The 16,634-nt window shown below is 28.8% G+C and overlaps 4 protein-coding genes across 4 annotated transcripts in view; 1 reads left to right on the top strand and 3 right to left on the bottom strand.

The window, feature by feature from the left end:
- The window catches only part of LOC113367094 (coiled-coil domain-containing protein 170-like), a 29,375-nt gene extending 24,814 nt beyond the window's left edge, over positions 1-4,561 (bottom strand). The window contains exons 1-2 of the mRNA XM_026608723.1: positions 4,532-4,561; positions 1,567-1,699 (exon numbers count right to left, since the gene is read on the bottom strand). Coding sequence (XP_026464508.1) covers positions 1,567-1,699; positions 4,532-4,561 — 163 coding nt within the window. The remainder of the gene's footprint in view (positions 1-1,566; positions 1,700-4,531) is intronic.
- Positions 4,562-5,758: 1,197 nt separating this feature from the next.
- LOC113367093 (prolyl 3-hydroxylase sudestada1-like) lies at positions 5,759-7,407 on the bottom strand. Its single transcript, XM_026608722.1, has one exon. It carries the CDS (start codon positions 7,325-7,327, stop codon positions 5,759-5,761), a length of 1,569 nt encoding a protein of 522 aa, XP_026464507.1. The 5' UTR covers positions 7,328-7,407.
- A 2,211-nt stretch (positions 7,408-9,618) lies between these two features.
- Positions 9,619-10,929, bottom strand: LOC113367092. The gene is made up of 4 exons (XM_026608721.1): positions 10,878-10,929; positions 10,662-10,805; positions 9,846-10,166; positions 9,619-9,770 (listed from the first exon to the last, which is right to left on the bottom strand). Exons 1-4 carry the CDS (start codon positions 10,927-10,929, stop codon positions 9,619-9,621), a joined length of 669 nt encoding a protein of 222 aa, XP_026464506.1.
- Positions 10,930-13,463: 2,534 nt separating this feature from the next.
- The window catches only part of LOC113367091 (polyphosphoinositide phosphatase-like), a 4,706-nt gene continuing 1,535 nt past the window's right edge, over positions 13,464-16,634 (top strand). Inside the window, exons 1-6 of the mRNA XM_026608720.1 lie at positions 13,464-13,584; positions 14,206-14,410; positions 14,469-14,673; positions 14,731-14,877; positions 15,582-15,794; positions 15,937-16,090. Of these exons, the coding sequence (XP_026464505.1) occupies positions 13,510-13,584; positions 14,206-14,410; positions 14,469-14,673; positions 14,731-14,877; positions 15,582-15,794; positions 15,937-16,090 (999 nt within the window). The 5' untranslated portion in view covers positions 13,464-13,509. The remainder of the gene's footprint in view (positions 13,585-14,205; positions 14,411-14,468; positions 14,674-14,730; positions 14,878-15,581; positions 15,795-15,936; positions 16,091-16,634) is intronic.

The raw sequence follows: 16,634 nt of genomic DNA, 5'->3' as shown, positions 1-16,634 counted from the left end.
TCGATGATTGTAAATAATCAATAAGATAAAATTATGAAATTCTGAAACGGCGAATTATCCCAAACTTTAATAACTTTTTATAATTAAACCTTTTTGTAGACCTTTTTGTAGACCTTTTGTAGATATTATTATTGAAATGTTGTTAAAACCATAAACTCAATGTCTATGCAAAGTTTATTTAAAATCGTCAAAAAAAGACTATACAATTAATCACAATTTTTACTAAACTCTAATCTATATCTTGCTTCAAATCTAATCATATAATCTTTATATAATCTTTATCTTTACTAAAATCTAATCAGCCCGATTCCCAACTGAACGCTTATGAACATCTTCTCAATGTAAGTCCTTATCGAGATTCATCGAACGTTTTTAAATTTTTGAAATCGGAGCTTCAGTTTTTTGAGAAAACGTCGACAAAAGGTAAAATTTCAACATCTGCTCACACACACTTTTTTTAATTTTTGGCGCCAAACGATTCAGAATGACTTGATTGAAGCAAATCAGATTTTCTACCAAAAACAAACTTCTTCTTCGAGATGTTTAAAAATGCTAGACAAAACGCATTACATATTTATAATTTTTAAAGATTAAAATTTATGTATAAAAGCACAAAAATATATATATAGAAATAATTTAAAATATAAAAATTAAAGTGAGACATGAAAAATACTACCCTATCATAGTTTTTTTCTGGTTATTTTTAATTTTACAAGAGTGTTTTATCTATGAAACCCATAAAAGTACTTTAGAAAAAAACAATTTAAAATTGAAAAAATATTGAAATTTACAAATAAACTATAATTATCAGATCAAGCAATATTCAAAAACTTTAAACCGCTAATTAATTAATTGAATAAAGTTTATTTTACTTTTCGTTAAGGTTCTTTGACACATAGTTCTAAAAGATTGTTTGTATACACAAAAATAATCGTGATATATTTATGATGTAAAAATAAATATTGTCTATTTCAATGCAGCGAAAAGATCATTATCAAAATTTATTTTTAGACGCTTTGTATTTGTATGAGAAAGTTGAGCTTTCTATGTAGTGAGCTTTGATATACGAATGCAATATATCCACTATCAGCAGTATTAAGATTGTTTGATTAATTTTGTTTTAGATATTTGTTGTGTATTTAAGTTTTATCAATTATTTTAAAACATTAACAATTTAAGCAACGTATTGCAATTCGGAGCAAAACAATATAATTTTACACGCAATTGCATTGCTTCTAAAATTAGGTCACGCAGCAAACAAGTATATTGACATAATACTAACACCTTAGAAATGAAGTTATATCATAAATCAAGTATTAAAAATGAGTATTTAATAAAACTGTGACATACCATGATGAATCACTGCTAATTGTTTCACAAAATCGAAGAGAATCAAATTGACACTTTTTTGCACATTTGATACGGAAACTAATCAGTTCTATTCCGTAAAATAACATAGTTTAGTGTTGTTTTCAATAGTTCATGTTTGCATCAAAATAATGTCAAAATACTACATTGAATGACATTCAGCAAACACGTTTCAATGTTTACGACATAATTACTCACGTCTTTGCATAACAAATCGAATATCCGCCAGTCTTCTTCGGTATTTCCATCTGTCACCCTGTCGGCCATGTTGGAAAACCTTGGAAAACCTGTTCGACAGATCCGCAGCTTTGCGCAAAACTTTAGAACAGCACTGAATTGAAAAAGCTCACATGTGAAAAGTAAATACACAAATCATATTTTGATAGAGACATCGCAAATATAAAAGATTTTTCAAATACTTAATATTAAATTATAGTTCTTTTTTCCCTGCTTAGGTTAGAGTTATAAATAGAGCTGAAAGCACGCGTATAAACAAACCCACTGCGCATGGACAAGGCGTCCTTTCGCCGTTGCCTGGGGAGAACTGCCGTACTGTAACCTCTCAAGAAAAAAATGGAAATTGATTTCAATATTATGATATTAGGGAATCAATTCATAGTCGTAGTCTTTTAGCAACATCGACCTAACAATCCGATATCCGATTAAGTGCACGCAAGCAACTATATTGTAACGATTTAGATGATACTCTTCATATTAAACTTCTGTCCTAAAAGGACATGATGGCAAATCTTCATAATAAACTAATAATAGTAATAAACTAGTTTAAAGCAAATTGCTGGAACTTCCCGTACCGAAAACTAAATTTAAAAAAAATTGAATTTTTTTCGAAAGTTTGAAAAAAATAGATTTTTTTCTGTTTTGTTTTTTTTATGTTCAGAAACCTCTAAAGAGTACCTAAACATACTCTTCTTTTATCTATGTACCTAAAGGTATATAAAAAATAACATTTTCGATTTTTTGCGATTACTATTACTAACCGAACGGAAAGTTAACTAGTGCTGCATGGCATCGTGCCTTCAGGCAAGTTGCTGGAACTTGCCGTACCGTAATTCAAAATTATTGAAAATGTTTGAAATTTTATGAAAACTGGAAAAAATAGATTTTTGATAAATTTGAAATTTAAAAAAAACGACTTTTTTGAAAAAAAAAAAACAAATATTTTTTTGTATATTAAATTTTTCAAAAAATTTGGCATTTTTTCCAAAGCAATCGCGCTGCGTAGCTGTTTTCGTGGCGAAGGCGCCGCGACGCCGTCTAATGGTTATACTTTGTTAAATCCTGATACAAAAATATCATTAGACATATGCATATCAAATTATTAGATATTTTATAGAGATTTTAGTAATAAGTAGCAATTTTGTATACATTTCTATCGATTCTGGGTAATGTTTATTTACGGCATTTACGCGCTTTGATATTTCTTCTCTAAAACAGCTTTGAAAAAAAAATCAAAATTTTCAGGAAAATTCAAAATATTAAAAAAAAAAATCAAATTTTTTAATTCAGTTGAGTTTGAATAAATGAAAATGAAATGAATTTCAAAATTTACAAAAACCTCAATTTTTTCAAAGTTTTTTAAAAAAAATTGTAGAGGAAGTTCAAGTAATTTGCCTTGAGGCACGATGCCATGCACCACTAGTTAATCAAGCAAACCGGGCGCCATTTTTCGCACTTTTTCCACCATATTTTTAAAACGACTGGGCCTGCCTTGTCCAAAAATTAACTATATGGTATTGGTATTTTGCCTTGAGGCAAGTTACATGAACTTCCCGATATATGTAAATAATCGATTTAATCAATAAATCGAATTTCATAATTAAACCAGTTTTCGTAGGACTTTAATGGTTTAGTATGTTCATTAAGACCAAGTACTCTATCGTAATACCAAGTAAATCGTCTAATTTTAATTTTAACAAACGTGAAAAAAACTACTCATTTTCTCAAAATTAAACAGTTAATTACAAGAAAACGGCTCGGTAGATTTTTTCCTAAAACTAATCAGTATCCTACTCAACTAATATCTTTCAAACAGTTTCTGATTTTTTAAAATCGATTCGGTAGTATGAGCTTAAATGTGGACGAAAAGTGAAACGTTTTTTTTAAATTACAAAGAAGCGGCTTGGCACATCGTCTGACAAACGATAGTCCTCATTGAGAGACATCAAATGGCTTTTAAATTTCTGAAATCGGTTAGGCGTTGTTGAAAAAACGTCGATCAAAGGTCTAATTTTGACAAATGCTAAAAAACGATACTAATTTTTGCAAACTTTGAAGAATCTTTAAAATTAAACGACTTGTCGTTGGGCCGTAATATTTCAGAATGATCTACAAGACTATGGTCTCTAGTCTTTACCGTCAAAAAAATTCATAAAAATCGTCGATTTTTTTAACTTTATTAGAAGAAAACGGCCCAGCCGATCTTTACGAAAAACTAATCAGCACGATTCCCAACCAATCGAAAGGTTTTTGAATTTTCAAAATCGAACCAAAATTGTGGGCTAAAATGTGGACGAAAAAATTTTCACATTTCTGCAATTTACAGAGAAACGACCCGGCCGATCGTCGCACAAAACTCAGAAACGCTAATCCTCACAGAGATACATCAAATGGTTTTAAATTTTTGAAATTGGTCCAGCCGTTTTGAAGAAACGTCCATTTACGGCAAAAAATCTGTTCATACACACACAAACACATACTTTTTCCAAATTCGGTCTCATTTGATTCAGAATGGCTTGGAACGTCGAGACAACACAAAATTAGCGAGTCGGATTTTTTTATGAAAACAAACTTCTCCGTCGGAAAGTTAATTAGCACGTCTACCCATTAATAAGAAACAAATGTTCTTTTAATCATTCAAATCGGTTGACCCATCAGGTTATCAAAATTATGGACAAAATATTGTATCCAAACATACATACATACTACACACACACATATATCCAATTTTTCTATATCTACAAAAAGATATACAAAATTTTTCATTTTCGATTGTTTCGCTATTTCGCTATAACTTACCCTACGAAAAGTTAATAAATAAATCTGAACTAAACTTCACTGGAACTCATAATATTTTACATATTTTTTGAGAATCAATTAGAACTTAACACTTCTATGAGCTATTGTGATAAATATTCTTTTTCACCGCGTCTTTATCTGTATAAATTTGATACATTATTACAATTTGTCTAATTATGATGTTATTTATAATTTGATAAACCAACCGGGAAAGAGCTATTTTTACTTAGAATTATATATCAATCTTTATTGTCAAGTGAAATACAACCTGTATGAGTACTGCTTAAAATCAAGCGGTCCAATTAAGGTGGTCGTCGAAAGTGCAGCCTCCTGGTTGAAAGATCAAAGTTCTTACCACCGACCCAGTGGGAAAACCTACATAATTAACAAATTGCTAACAAATTTCAAAATTAAGAGAACTTTATCTATCTCACCATAAAGCAACAATAATATAAAAAAAAAGTTCAAAAACTTACAGTAGGTTTGGTATCGTCCTTGGCCTGAATTGAGGTGTAAATATTTAACTTTTCACTAAGATAAAAGTAACAATAAAAAATAAAAATAAAAACATTTTCGTTACACACTGTTAACACTAACTTAAAAAAAATATTTTTTTCTGCAAAACATCCGATTTGCTTTTATATTGTCACCAACACTAACAAAAGAATTTCAAGTCATTCTGAAATTGTGTATGTGTGTATGTATTGCAAAATATCATAGACCTAAAAAGACTCATTTATAAAAATTCATCGAAAATTCAAATAGTAAGTCACGCATTTGGTTCGTTCAACTTTTAGTAGCATAGCCGAGTGCTTATGAATGATATGAAGCTTTATTTATTCCATTTGTTACTAAAATTTATGAAACAAACAAGATATAATTCTATGAGAATTAATTGATTTTTTCCCAATAGATAGTCGTCTAAAGCTTGGTCCATAAAAAACTGTATTCACTCCTCACTGTAATGTTTAAAATTATTATTAATTACAATTTTAAAACAATTATTATAACAAAAGTAAAAAGGCTATAGTTCCAGCCTCTTGTATAAAAGTAAAAAAAAAGTCCCTACATAGCTTCACTTTAGAATTTGATGTGAATCAACTACAGTTTATCAGAATGTATACATTATATAAAAATGTAACAACAAAAAACACAACCTCTTGAAGACTCATAGGTTTTGATCAAATTGGTTTGATTTTAAATAATAGCATTATATGTATGTTGAACAAGATATCCGAGAATCCAAAAAATAATTTAAGATTTATCCTATTTTTTTTTTTAAATAAAACCATATTTACAACATCACTTTAAAAATATATTCACTTCTGTTCAAAGTAACAACAAAACATAATAATTACACATTTTGTAATTCTCTATATCTACAGACTACTATATAAAAATACTTCGAGGGATCGATCATTTTACGGTTAACATACTTAGTGAATCTATTTGTTCCACTAGTTCTATATACAATATTCAGCATATTATTTTTAGGAAATATTGTTAGTAGCTCATTGCCTTCTGCTTCATTTGGATCTAAATAAGTTATAGCACCAATACCTGTTTTTCCTGAAGAATTAAAATACATTATAACATCCAATTCATCACAGTCATATTCTGATTTGTCACTTAATAAAGTATAACATCCTGCAGTCCATCTTTGAATTTCTAAATTTATTAACGATTTTTTCAAGGCATTGTCTCCAACTGGCAAATCTAAATCCGTAAAATCTTTCAATAAAGATATGAAAGAGTCAGAATAAAATAAGTTATATAACTTGTTCACAAAGCATATCTCATAATTTCGTTTATTAACCGGGCCAACTCTTTCCCATTTCATAACTGAAGTTATTGAGTTTAACAAGTCATCATAAACGTTTTCATTAAAAAATTGAGCAAGTCCTATTTCAGAATTTTCTTCAATTTGAGTATTAATTTTTTTTTTAGACGTTTCAGTTAAATAGTCACTTTTTATATAATCATCTAATAAACAAACCTCATTTTTGATCTCATATGAAAACATCTCATGCTTTCTCACCTTATTAGTTTCAAGCTCTTCAGTAATTTTAAATCTAGGTCCATGAAACCACCCATTTATTGATAACCTGGAATAATCATCAGTATAAACTTCCTCAACTTCATGATAAGATTCTGGGCAAACCTTAAAAAAAACAAAGTGATTGTTTTTCGGGCAAATTTTATCAATAGCCGGATAAACTGGTTCCTTATATTTGTTCACAGTGAATAATTTTAAATTTCCACCCATCTTCGTGCTCCATCCAGCTTCCAAGACTTTTTGATTATAATCGTCAGATGACAATCGCCATGGGCAAATGTAAAAAATAAAGGCTATCAACCTGTCTTCCAATAGGTCATCATGAGGAAGCAAATAATTGGTTGCATTATACATAGAACATGTAGCAGATACTTTCGTAAATTTCAAACCAGTGACATCGCTCATCCATTTAAGCACATCAGTCTGCAAAAAATTAAAAAAACCATGCAAGTATTTTGATGTTACTGTGGACAGATCAGGTGATTGAGACAATTCATATAGATCCATTTTTTTGGAATTCCATTTTAAGGTTTGTATGTCTTTATATAAATACTGCAAACTGCTTTTATCGGAGAGAAAATTTTCTATAATACCCAAATGAAACGGTTCGCGACGAATGGTTACTGTTGGAACGGCAGAGTAAATACCACGTGAACTTAAGGAAGCATGCAATTTTTTAATATTATTTAAATCAGATATATCTTTGTTCAATGTAAACAGTTTGCGGCTTGGGAGTTTTCGATTAGTTGGATTAATAACTTGCTCCACCCAGGGATTCGAAGTCGTCCAACCATTCTGGCAGGGGACGACGGAGTGTCTTTTGAAATGCCGCCGGGGCACCTTCTTAAATCTCTTCATGTTAACCATTGCTTCGATCGAAGTTATTTAACTATTCAAAACACCGTATAGTATGTCATGTATCAATAAAAATATATGATATATTAAAGTTCATTGTAATCACATATAGCTGTCCATGCACAAAATCTTTCACCGGACTATGAAGCGAAAAACTCGAGTTAAATAAAACACCGGTTTAACACGCACGTACATAACCTTCACATGACAACGTTATGTCAAAATCGTGCAAGGAATTTGCAATGACACCGTACCAACATCAAAAAAGTAAATGCTACATATTGACAGTTGTAACTTGTTTATTTTAAACTCATTATTATTATTAATCATATACTCTTTTTTATCTATGATAGTAAACGTCCAAAAATCTAAAATGAAAATTTTTGAACAGGTTTTGGAAAGGTTTTGAACATTCTGGCATATCTTAGAAAAACCGATTTAAAAAAACATTCCATTCGTATGGACGGCGCTAATTCGTTTTTGGCAAAGGCAAGTCCAGCTGTTTCGGAGATACGAAGCAAAGAGTGCAGGAAATAGAAATCGATTTTGTGAGAGCGTGGTGCATCCGATTTAAATGTTTTTGACAAAGACATTTTGGGGATAAGGAGCTAAATGTGCAAAATTGGTAGTTTAATAAAACGAAGCTATAGATAAATAAGCATAACGAAGCATCCGATTTGAATGATTCAAAAAACCATTTGCTTGTATTGACGAAATCATATATACTTTATCTATAGACGAAACGATTGTTTTTGGGGTAAGCGAAAAAAATCATATCAATTTTGTTTTGCATTTCCAAAAATATATGCTAAAGTATATGGCATATGGCTTTCTATAATTAGAGATACATTCAATACAGACTTTTGAAGAAAGTAGAAAAACTATATTTATATTAAATAATATACTACATTTTTAACAAAATTGATTTATAAAAGTTAAAATTTATATAAGTTTATTTACAATAACAATTATTTATAAGTTAAAGTTTATTTCTGTATTAATTATTTATAATGTAGCAAGTTGTTAAAACATGGCTGAAATAAATTAAGCCAAACACCAATCACATTTAATTAAGGTGATCATATGTCCTGTTTGGCCAGGACAGTCCTCGATTTCCACATTGTGTCTCAGGTTTATCTAAAAGCAATATTTGTTCCAGATTTAGATCTTTTGTCCAAAGTTTTCTAAAAGTATAGATTTCATCTAATAGATAGAATCATATCTATTACTTGATAATAAAACTATAACATAACTATAGATATTCATGAAGCTTCACCTGTGCTAATTTAATTTGCCAACAGTTCTGATATACACAACTGATATTTTCTGTATGCGCTAGCAATTCTACTGTACAATGACAAATTCTCAAATACAAATTTAAAAATTCTCTAAAAAGTAAGTAAGCCAGTAGTATCGTCAACCTCACAATGAGTTGAAGGTGAATGAAAAGATGATAAAATATCCACCAACAACTGGAATCAAACTAATTGATGGTTTTAAAAACCATTTTTGTCGCTCTGGCATGCAGCAAATTTCTTTTGAAAGACTTTTAACCTGTTCATCTGTTTTCACAGGTGTAAGCCACTATCTTTCGGATATCTAATCAAAGTTTGTTGCCATTTCAGGGCACTTTCAAACATACTACAAATAATTATGTATAAATAATGAAATGAATTTAATAATACCGAATAAAAAAAAAATATCGGTGTATAATTACCTGAGACCGGATTACAAGTTACTAATGATTGGTATGACCCTGCTTCTACTGCTCTGTTGCAAAGTGACTATTAGTTCTAAAATTATTTAAGTATTTTAGTAACTACCCCTTAAGTATTTTAATTTTTATAAACATATTACTTACAGAATATGGTTCCAATATGGAATCCATGAGAGTTTGTTTTGGCAATGTAATATGCTTTTTGGTGTTTAAACACTATGATAAGTGATACTTGACCATATTCAAACCTATTTATAATGCATTCACTTATACATAACAATCTTAGCAAAATACAATTATAACCAACAAATTTTGTTTTTCTAGTTCATAATTGATTATTATCGTGTATTACCATTCAATGTGTTTCATGCAGACATATACTGACACACTATATGAACTTGGAATATGGGAGCAGTAAAGCCCTTTGGCATAAAATCTCAACAATATAACAAAAGTTCATTTGTTCTATTGTTTACCCCCCATGCATTCGTCTAACATTGATCTTCAATTTTACAGCTGATGTAGTTCTGAACAATCATATGTATCAACACCAAGAAATATTTTCCTGAGTTGTAGCAAAATTATATTATATTTGAAATGTGTTATGTGGTTGTAAAACTCTCCGTTTTATATTCCATAAATCCTTTTTTGTTATCATAGCTGCCCTGGGCGGCAATAATTTATTATTGCGAATACTCTTTATTATAACATCTGCATCTTCTCCGGCAAGAATTTTATCTGTAAATAGTTATGTTATGAATGATGATAAATTTCATACTTATATATATAAAAGTAAATGATCTATAAATATACCTTTGATGTTTTGTTTCAAATTTTGGTCCAGTGGTAAAAATTTTAGCACCTTTTCATGTCCTACATGTGTCTTATAATAATCAACTTTAATATGTCCGTCATTATGCATTTTGCAAACGATCCGCGAGGGACAAGCATGCCCAATTTTTTTGCTCTTGAAAACTCTTGAAAATGTTTTTTTCTTTTTTTCCACAGAAGAGTGAGATCGATGGCAATTATAATAAGCAATGTGGTATTCATTTTTTGCTTTGTATGCTGAGGTATCTTTCACATAAGATGAGACATCACTCTGCTCTGTTTCAATTTTCCATTTGTTAAAATCTACAGAAAAAATAGAATTATAAATAAGAGTGTTGAAAATACCCATACCCAAACCCATAAATATAAATATAAATATAAATATAAATATGAATATGAATATGAATATGACTATGAATATAAATATAAATATAAATATGACTATGAATATAAATATAAATATAAATATGAATATAAATATGAATATAAATATGAATATAAATATGAATATAAATATAAATATAAATATAAATATAAATATAAATATAAATATAAATATAAATATAAATATAAATATAAATATAAATATAAATATAAATATAAATATAAATATAAATATGAATATAAATATAAATATAAATATGAATATGAATGTAAATATAAATATAATAAATATAAATATAAATATGAATAAAATATAATATAAATATAAATATAAATATAAATATAAATATAAATATAAATATAAATATGAATATAAATATAAATAAATAAACCCAGAATTAAAAGTTGACAAACCATCAATAGAAGAAAAAGACATTTGTTCACATTCAATACTAATCTCATGGTCACGCTGAATATGGCTTTGCAGTGCATTGTACCTTGTACAAGCCTTTCCACAACCCTCAACGGGACATGTAATTCTGAGAACCCTTGGAGAACCTATAAATTCACAATTATTTTTTGGATGTATTGTAGAATATAGTTTAATACTTAATTCTTATATTAAAATACCTGTGATTTCTTTGCCAGTCTGGGATGCAATAGTTGGGAGCGATGTGGACATTTGGGGAGTTTGTATCATTAGAATAGGTGAACTGGTAAGATCTGGTAATATTTGGGATGATTGTGGGTAACATGGTTGTGGAGTGAAGGAATCAGTGTTACAGTTGGAGGTTATGGGAGGAGTTGGTGAAGTTGCAGCACTGGATTGAGAAGGACCGGAAGAAATTGATGAAGAAGGGAGAGCATACGAATGTAGTGCAAGAAATGTTTCTAGGTTAGAAGTTGGTGAAGAAGGTGTAGCACAGGAATGCGAAGGTGCAGAAGAAATTGATGAAGAAGGAAGGGCATATGAATGTAGTGCAAGGATTGAAGGGCATATGAATGTTTCTGGATTCGGAATTGGTGAAGAAGGCTTAGCACAGGAATGAGAATGTATGAAAGAAATTGATAAAGAAGGAGGAACATAAGAATGTAGTGCAAGGGATGTTTCTGGATTAATTCGTGGATTTTTAAAAAATGTGCGGTAGGTTATGGGGTCTATAGAATGGTAAGTCTTCATGTGCCTTTGCAATGAATAAGGATAATGTAATATCTTTTCGCAATATGTGCATTTATAATTTCTGTAATATTGTCTAGGCTGTTTGCCATGTATCAATCTACTATGACGACAAAGCGAACTACTGGAGGAAAAAAACTTCAAGCAATCAGCACATTGCTTCTGGACTTTCATGTTGAATGAAAAAAATTAAGTAACGTGACGTACTAAAAGCTATGAAAAAATAACTGAAAGTAACGTAAAACTATAAAGCAACTAACTTTATTATAAACGTATTAAAGAGTAAAAAATATTGACAAAATAACTAAAAACGTATTAAAAGCTATGATATTTATGAGAACAATACTATGAACCTAACCTAACCTATTAAAAGAGAGCTTAGATAAAGAAATGAAAAACATATGCTAAACCTTAATAAACAAAATGAATAATAAATATGAACCAAACCTAACCTAACTTACATAAATATAAATTCAAAATCAAAACTTTTTAAAACCTACGAAAGAAACTGAAACTGACAAGACAAATATACAAGTTCTTTTAATAACAATTATATGTTAACTATTACTCTATTCACATAAAATAATACTGAAATATGATAAATGCACAAAACTGTTAAAGAACTTAGGATAGCAAGAATATTTTTCACAAGGACCAGAACCTAGACATATCATACAATATATTCAAAGGCGGGAAAAGAAAGAAGATGATCAACAACAACTCCGTGGTTTCCAACCTGCGGAGCACGCGCGAAATACGATTTTAGAAAATAAACCAAAACTAGCTGTAAGTGGAATTCTGTCTTAAGGCAATTAATGCATCGTGCCTTAAGGCAAATTGCTGGAACTTCCCGTACCAAAAATTATTATTTTTTTAAAAACAATTAACATTTTTGAAATAATTTTACTTCGAAAAAATAAGATGTTTGAGAAACTATACATTGGACAAAAAATTACTTTTTTTTGAAAAAAAATTTTTTTTTTTTGAAAAAAATTTTTTTTCTTTATTTTGACATATTTTGAAAGATCTAAACTTTTTTTCAAAGCAATCGTACTGCTTTAACTGCATGAAGACGAAATATCAAACCGCGTAAGCGCCGCGTCGACGTCTAACGCGTAAACATTGGTACGGAACCCATAGGAATGTAAACCAAATTTATACTTATTGTTAAAATCTCTATAAAATATCTGATAATTTGACGTGCATATGTCTAATGATCGTTTTTGACCGCCAAATGACATTTTTTTTTACTTTTTTCATTAAATCTCCGAAACCGCTAGACCTGCCTTTATGAAAATTTGATCGGTTCTTCACCTTGTCAATACAAGTAAAATGTTTTTTGAATTATTAAAATCGGACGCTCCGTTCTCTTAAAAACTGAGTTACCGTTTTTGGCACTATTTGCCCCGTATCTTCGGAACGGCTAGACCTGCCTTCGCCAAAAACTAATCAGCACGTCTCCTTATCAATACAAATCGAATGTTTTTTGAATTATTCAAATCGGTTGATCGGTGTTCCCGAAATCGTCGACGAAAATTTGTATCCGCACATACATACATACACACACACACACACATACATCCATTTTTTCTAAGGTATGCCAAAATATTCAGAAACCTGTGAAACGTCGAGAAATGCAAAAATTTTCATTTTCGATTTTTTTTGCGATTACTATAACTTGCCCTACGGGAAGTTAAAAATTAAATTAAGGAGGAATTTCCTACAAATTTTATAGCTAGTTGTGATCGAGTTTTATCACATAGCTTTTAAATTTTTGAAATCGATCAGCCGTTTTTTGAGGAAACGTCGATGAATGGTTAAAAATCAGCTCCTATATAAACACCATACTTTTTCCAATTTTAGTCACAAATGATTCAGAATGACTTGAAACGTCGGAAAACATAAAATTAGCAGATTTTCTGGCAAACGTAAACTTCAAACTCAGAAATAAACGCATAACCTAAACAACAATATGCTGCTGTCACTTTGACATTTGTCGCAAGAGTACTTACCATTAAGATTAGTTGTAAATAAAATAGCAAATTATTAATTTAAAGCGCAAGTGTTTAAAGAAAAATTATTAAAATGTCATCTAATAATGTAATGTTTCATCCTATTATATGCTCTATACAAAAGCTTGCATTATACGAAACAAAGGAAGTATGTTATCTGCAAAAAAATTAATATTGCTGTGGAATTTTTAGTATTATATTGGACCACAACTTTGTTTTTATAATTATCATAATATAAAATGACCCACAGTTATGTTGGGTCAGAAATTATGTCATATTATAAGTTATAACTTATCGCTTATAGAAATTATTAAAATACAAGAATTTACCATTTTGTAATTATTCAATTGCAATTTGTATCTAATAAAATTTGATTATATTTTTATTTTAATTATATGCTTCTTATTATTTTGTTTTTATTTTTTAACAACTCTTAGCAATACTAATAATCCATATTGACAATTGCTGTCTTTAATCAGAGATTATATTATTATTATTATTATTAAATTGTAGCTATAATTTGCTATAAAAAAAAAAAATTAATGAAACTTCGATGGTATACTAATCATTCTTCAAATTACATCACTCATATCATAGGTTTAATAGAAACATAAAACCCGTTTCCTATGAAATATTATTATTCATAACAAAATATTTTATGAATAATAATATTATAGTTGTAATATTTGTATTGTAATCACATATCTTGAAAAAAAAATATAACTTGTTTCATGCTTACCTTAAATAATTACATCTATTTCTTTTATAGAAAATCTACATTGTTGGCTCCAACAATGCCCAAACTCGTTTTCGGTTATTGAATATTGATCGAAGAAATATTACAGAACTGAACATTACTGATGATAAAATAGAGTATGGGTTTCGCGATATAAGTAATCTAGTTAACAAAATTACAACAATGCACAAAGCTCGTGGGAGTACTGTTAAAATATTTTATGCATTTGGCATAGTAGGTCAGTCTTTTGATATGAGTATTATTGAATTGTGATTTTCAAATAAATGTGCTTGCAGGGTTTATTAGATTCTTACATGGATATTATATTATTTTAATTACTAAAAGAAGAAGAATAGCAGAAATTGGTTTACATATTTTGTATAAAATAGAAGATACGCTCATGGTTCCAATATGTCTGGATAGTAAAAACATTCATCCAAATGAACCTAAATATGTGAAAATGTTTCAAAGTATCGATCTGAAAAGCAACTTTTATTTTAGGTATGCTCATAATATATTTCATTTAGTAGAAACCACATTTCAAATATTTTATTGCAGTTACAGTTATGATTTAACAAGACCTCTTCAAAATAATGTTGCCCCACCAAAATATTTTTCATCCAAGAAATCATTCAACACTCCGCAAGATGCTGATTATGAAAGTGACTCAGAGCCATTACCCAACTTTGGGTCAAAAATGGAAAAGTACAGTATATAATATAATTAAATACAATAATATATATATATATATATATATATATATATATGTGTGTGTGTGTGTGTGTTAAGCTTTGAAGAGAAAATCAAAATCTTAAGATTTTTTAACAAATTTTTAAAAGAATCCATATTAGATTTTTTTTTAACAATTATTATTTATTGTTGTCGTTTTGGAGCTATTTATTTGTATAACATGGTCTTTCTTAGAAGATAAACAAACAAATTTAATATAATAGGATTATATGAAGAATTATCAAAATAAAATAAAAAAAAAGTTGAATAAAAATGTTAAAAAAGAACACATTTTGTAAAATAAAAAAGAACACATTTTGTTATTCAATCCATTCATTTTCATATTAGATTTACTAGATCTTATTTTATTATATTATTATTTTTTTGTACTGGGTCTATTCGTTTATCTTCAAACTTCTTTTTAACTGTTGCCTTGAACATGGAACATACATAATCCCAAAACGGTGACAGTAAATAATATTAATTTAAAAACTTATTTTTGTAATTACTATTTTATATTCCTTGTTCGAATCTCAACTTAATATTATAAATAAGTTCTTTATCTTTGTATTTTACTATACCTGACATATATACCTTTATAAATATATACCTATGTAGGTATATTATATTATTATATAACATAAATTAATAAAATTAATATATTTGTTTTTCATATATAGGTCAGAAAGAGTAGATTACGGGTTTCGAAGAAGTCCTAGAATGAGATTTGTATGGAACTCTCATTTACTGAAACCAATTGACCAAATTCTTCATCCTGATTGGATTTTGTATATAACTCATGGTTTTATAGATCAACTACATATGAGTATTTTTGGAAGACCAGTGCATATAGCTATTATTGCAAGGCGAAGTAATAAATTTGCAGGAACAAGGTACATAATAATAAAATAAATATTACACATTTTTTTTAAATTCAAGAGTCTGAAATGAATTAAAATAGAATATGATGTGAAAATTAAAATGGAAAATGATATGAAATGATATGTTTTTCTTATAAGATTTTCCGTTTACTAGGTTTTTGAAAAGAGGAGCAAATTTTTCAGGGGATGTAGCTAATGAGGTTGAAACAGAACAAATTGTTTATGACTCAGGCACATCCTCTCTTGCAGAAGGCAGATTCAGTTCGTTTGTTCAAATGAGAGGATCGATTCCAGGCCATTGGTCACAAGTAATAAATGATAAATCAGTATTATATAAATTTATAACACCTTATATAGATATATAATATATATATATATATATATACATATACATATACAGGGTACCCCAGAACTCAACATCAAGCAAAATCGAGGTGATAGTATTTGTAGTAACATCATCATAAAAAAAAAATTAGAATAAAAATTAGCCTGGGTAGTCGGTAATTTTATAATTTTTGTTCACTTAAACTTTTGAACCGTAAGCGCTGTATTCCTAAGGCCAAAGTCAAAAATAATGACAGTTGGCCTAGGTTTTCAAAAATTAAGACCATTCGTTAAATTAATTTAAAATTTTCAAAATAGGTAGACTTTGAGCGACCCTTCTTTTGAAAAGATGTATTAAAGTGTGTTGGCAAGTTTCAACTTGCTTAAATGATGAGAGACGAATATTGGATATGTTTTCTATGACAATCAAAGCACATTCTTTATGTTTAAAAAATTCTTTCTAATCTGCATCAATACATGCCCATTTTGTTTTCCAATGAATTTGTTAAAGTTTTTCTTAAAAATGAA

Source organism: Ctenocephalides felis, unplaced genomic scaffold (assembly GCF_003426905.1).
Source record: "Ctenocephalides felis isolate EL2017-DRISC unplaced genomic scaffold, ASM342690v1 CF-g0.4_SCAFFOLD_01170, whole genome shotgun sequence".
NCBI lineage: Eukaryota > Metazoa > Arthropoda > Insecta > Siphonaptera > Pulicidae > Ctenocephalides > Ctenocephalides felis.
This window is presented reverse-complemented; position numbering and strand designations above follow the sequence as displayed.

Bases quoted from the DNA above. Each gene is read 5' to 3' on its own strand.
- LOC113367093 (XM_026608722.1), bottom strand. From the start codon at position 7,327: ATGGTTAACATGAAGAGATTTAAGAAGGTGCCCCGGCGGCATTTCAAA.
- LOC113367092 (XM_026608721.1), bottom strand. From the start codon at position 10,929: ATGTCCACATCGCTCCCAACTATTGCATCCCAGACTGGCAAAGAAATC. The intron at 10,167-10,661 runs GTTTGTCAACTT...TTTTTTCTGTAG, and splicing joins GTCTTTTTCTTCTATTGATG to ATTTTAACAAATGGAAAATT. The intron at 9,771-9,845 runs GTATATTTATAG...AACTATTTACAG, and splicing joins TTTGAAACAAAACATCAAAG to ATAAAATTCTTGCCGGAGAA.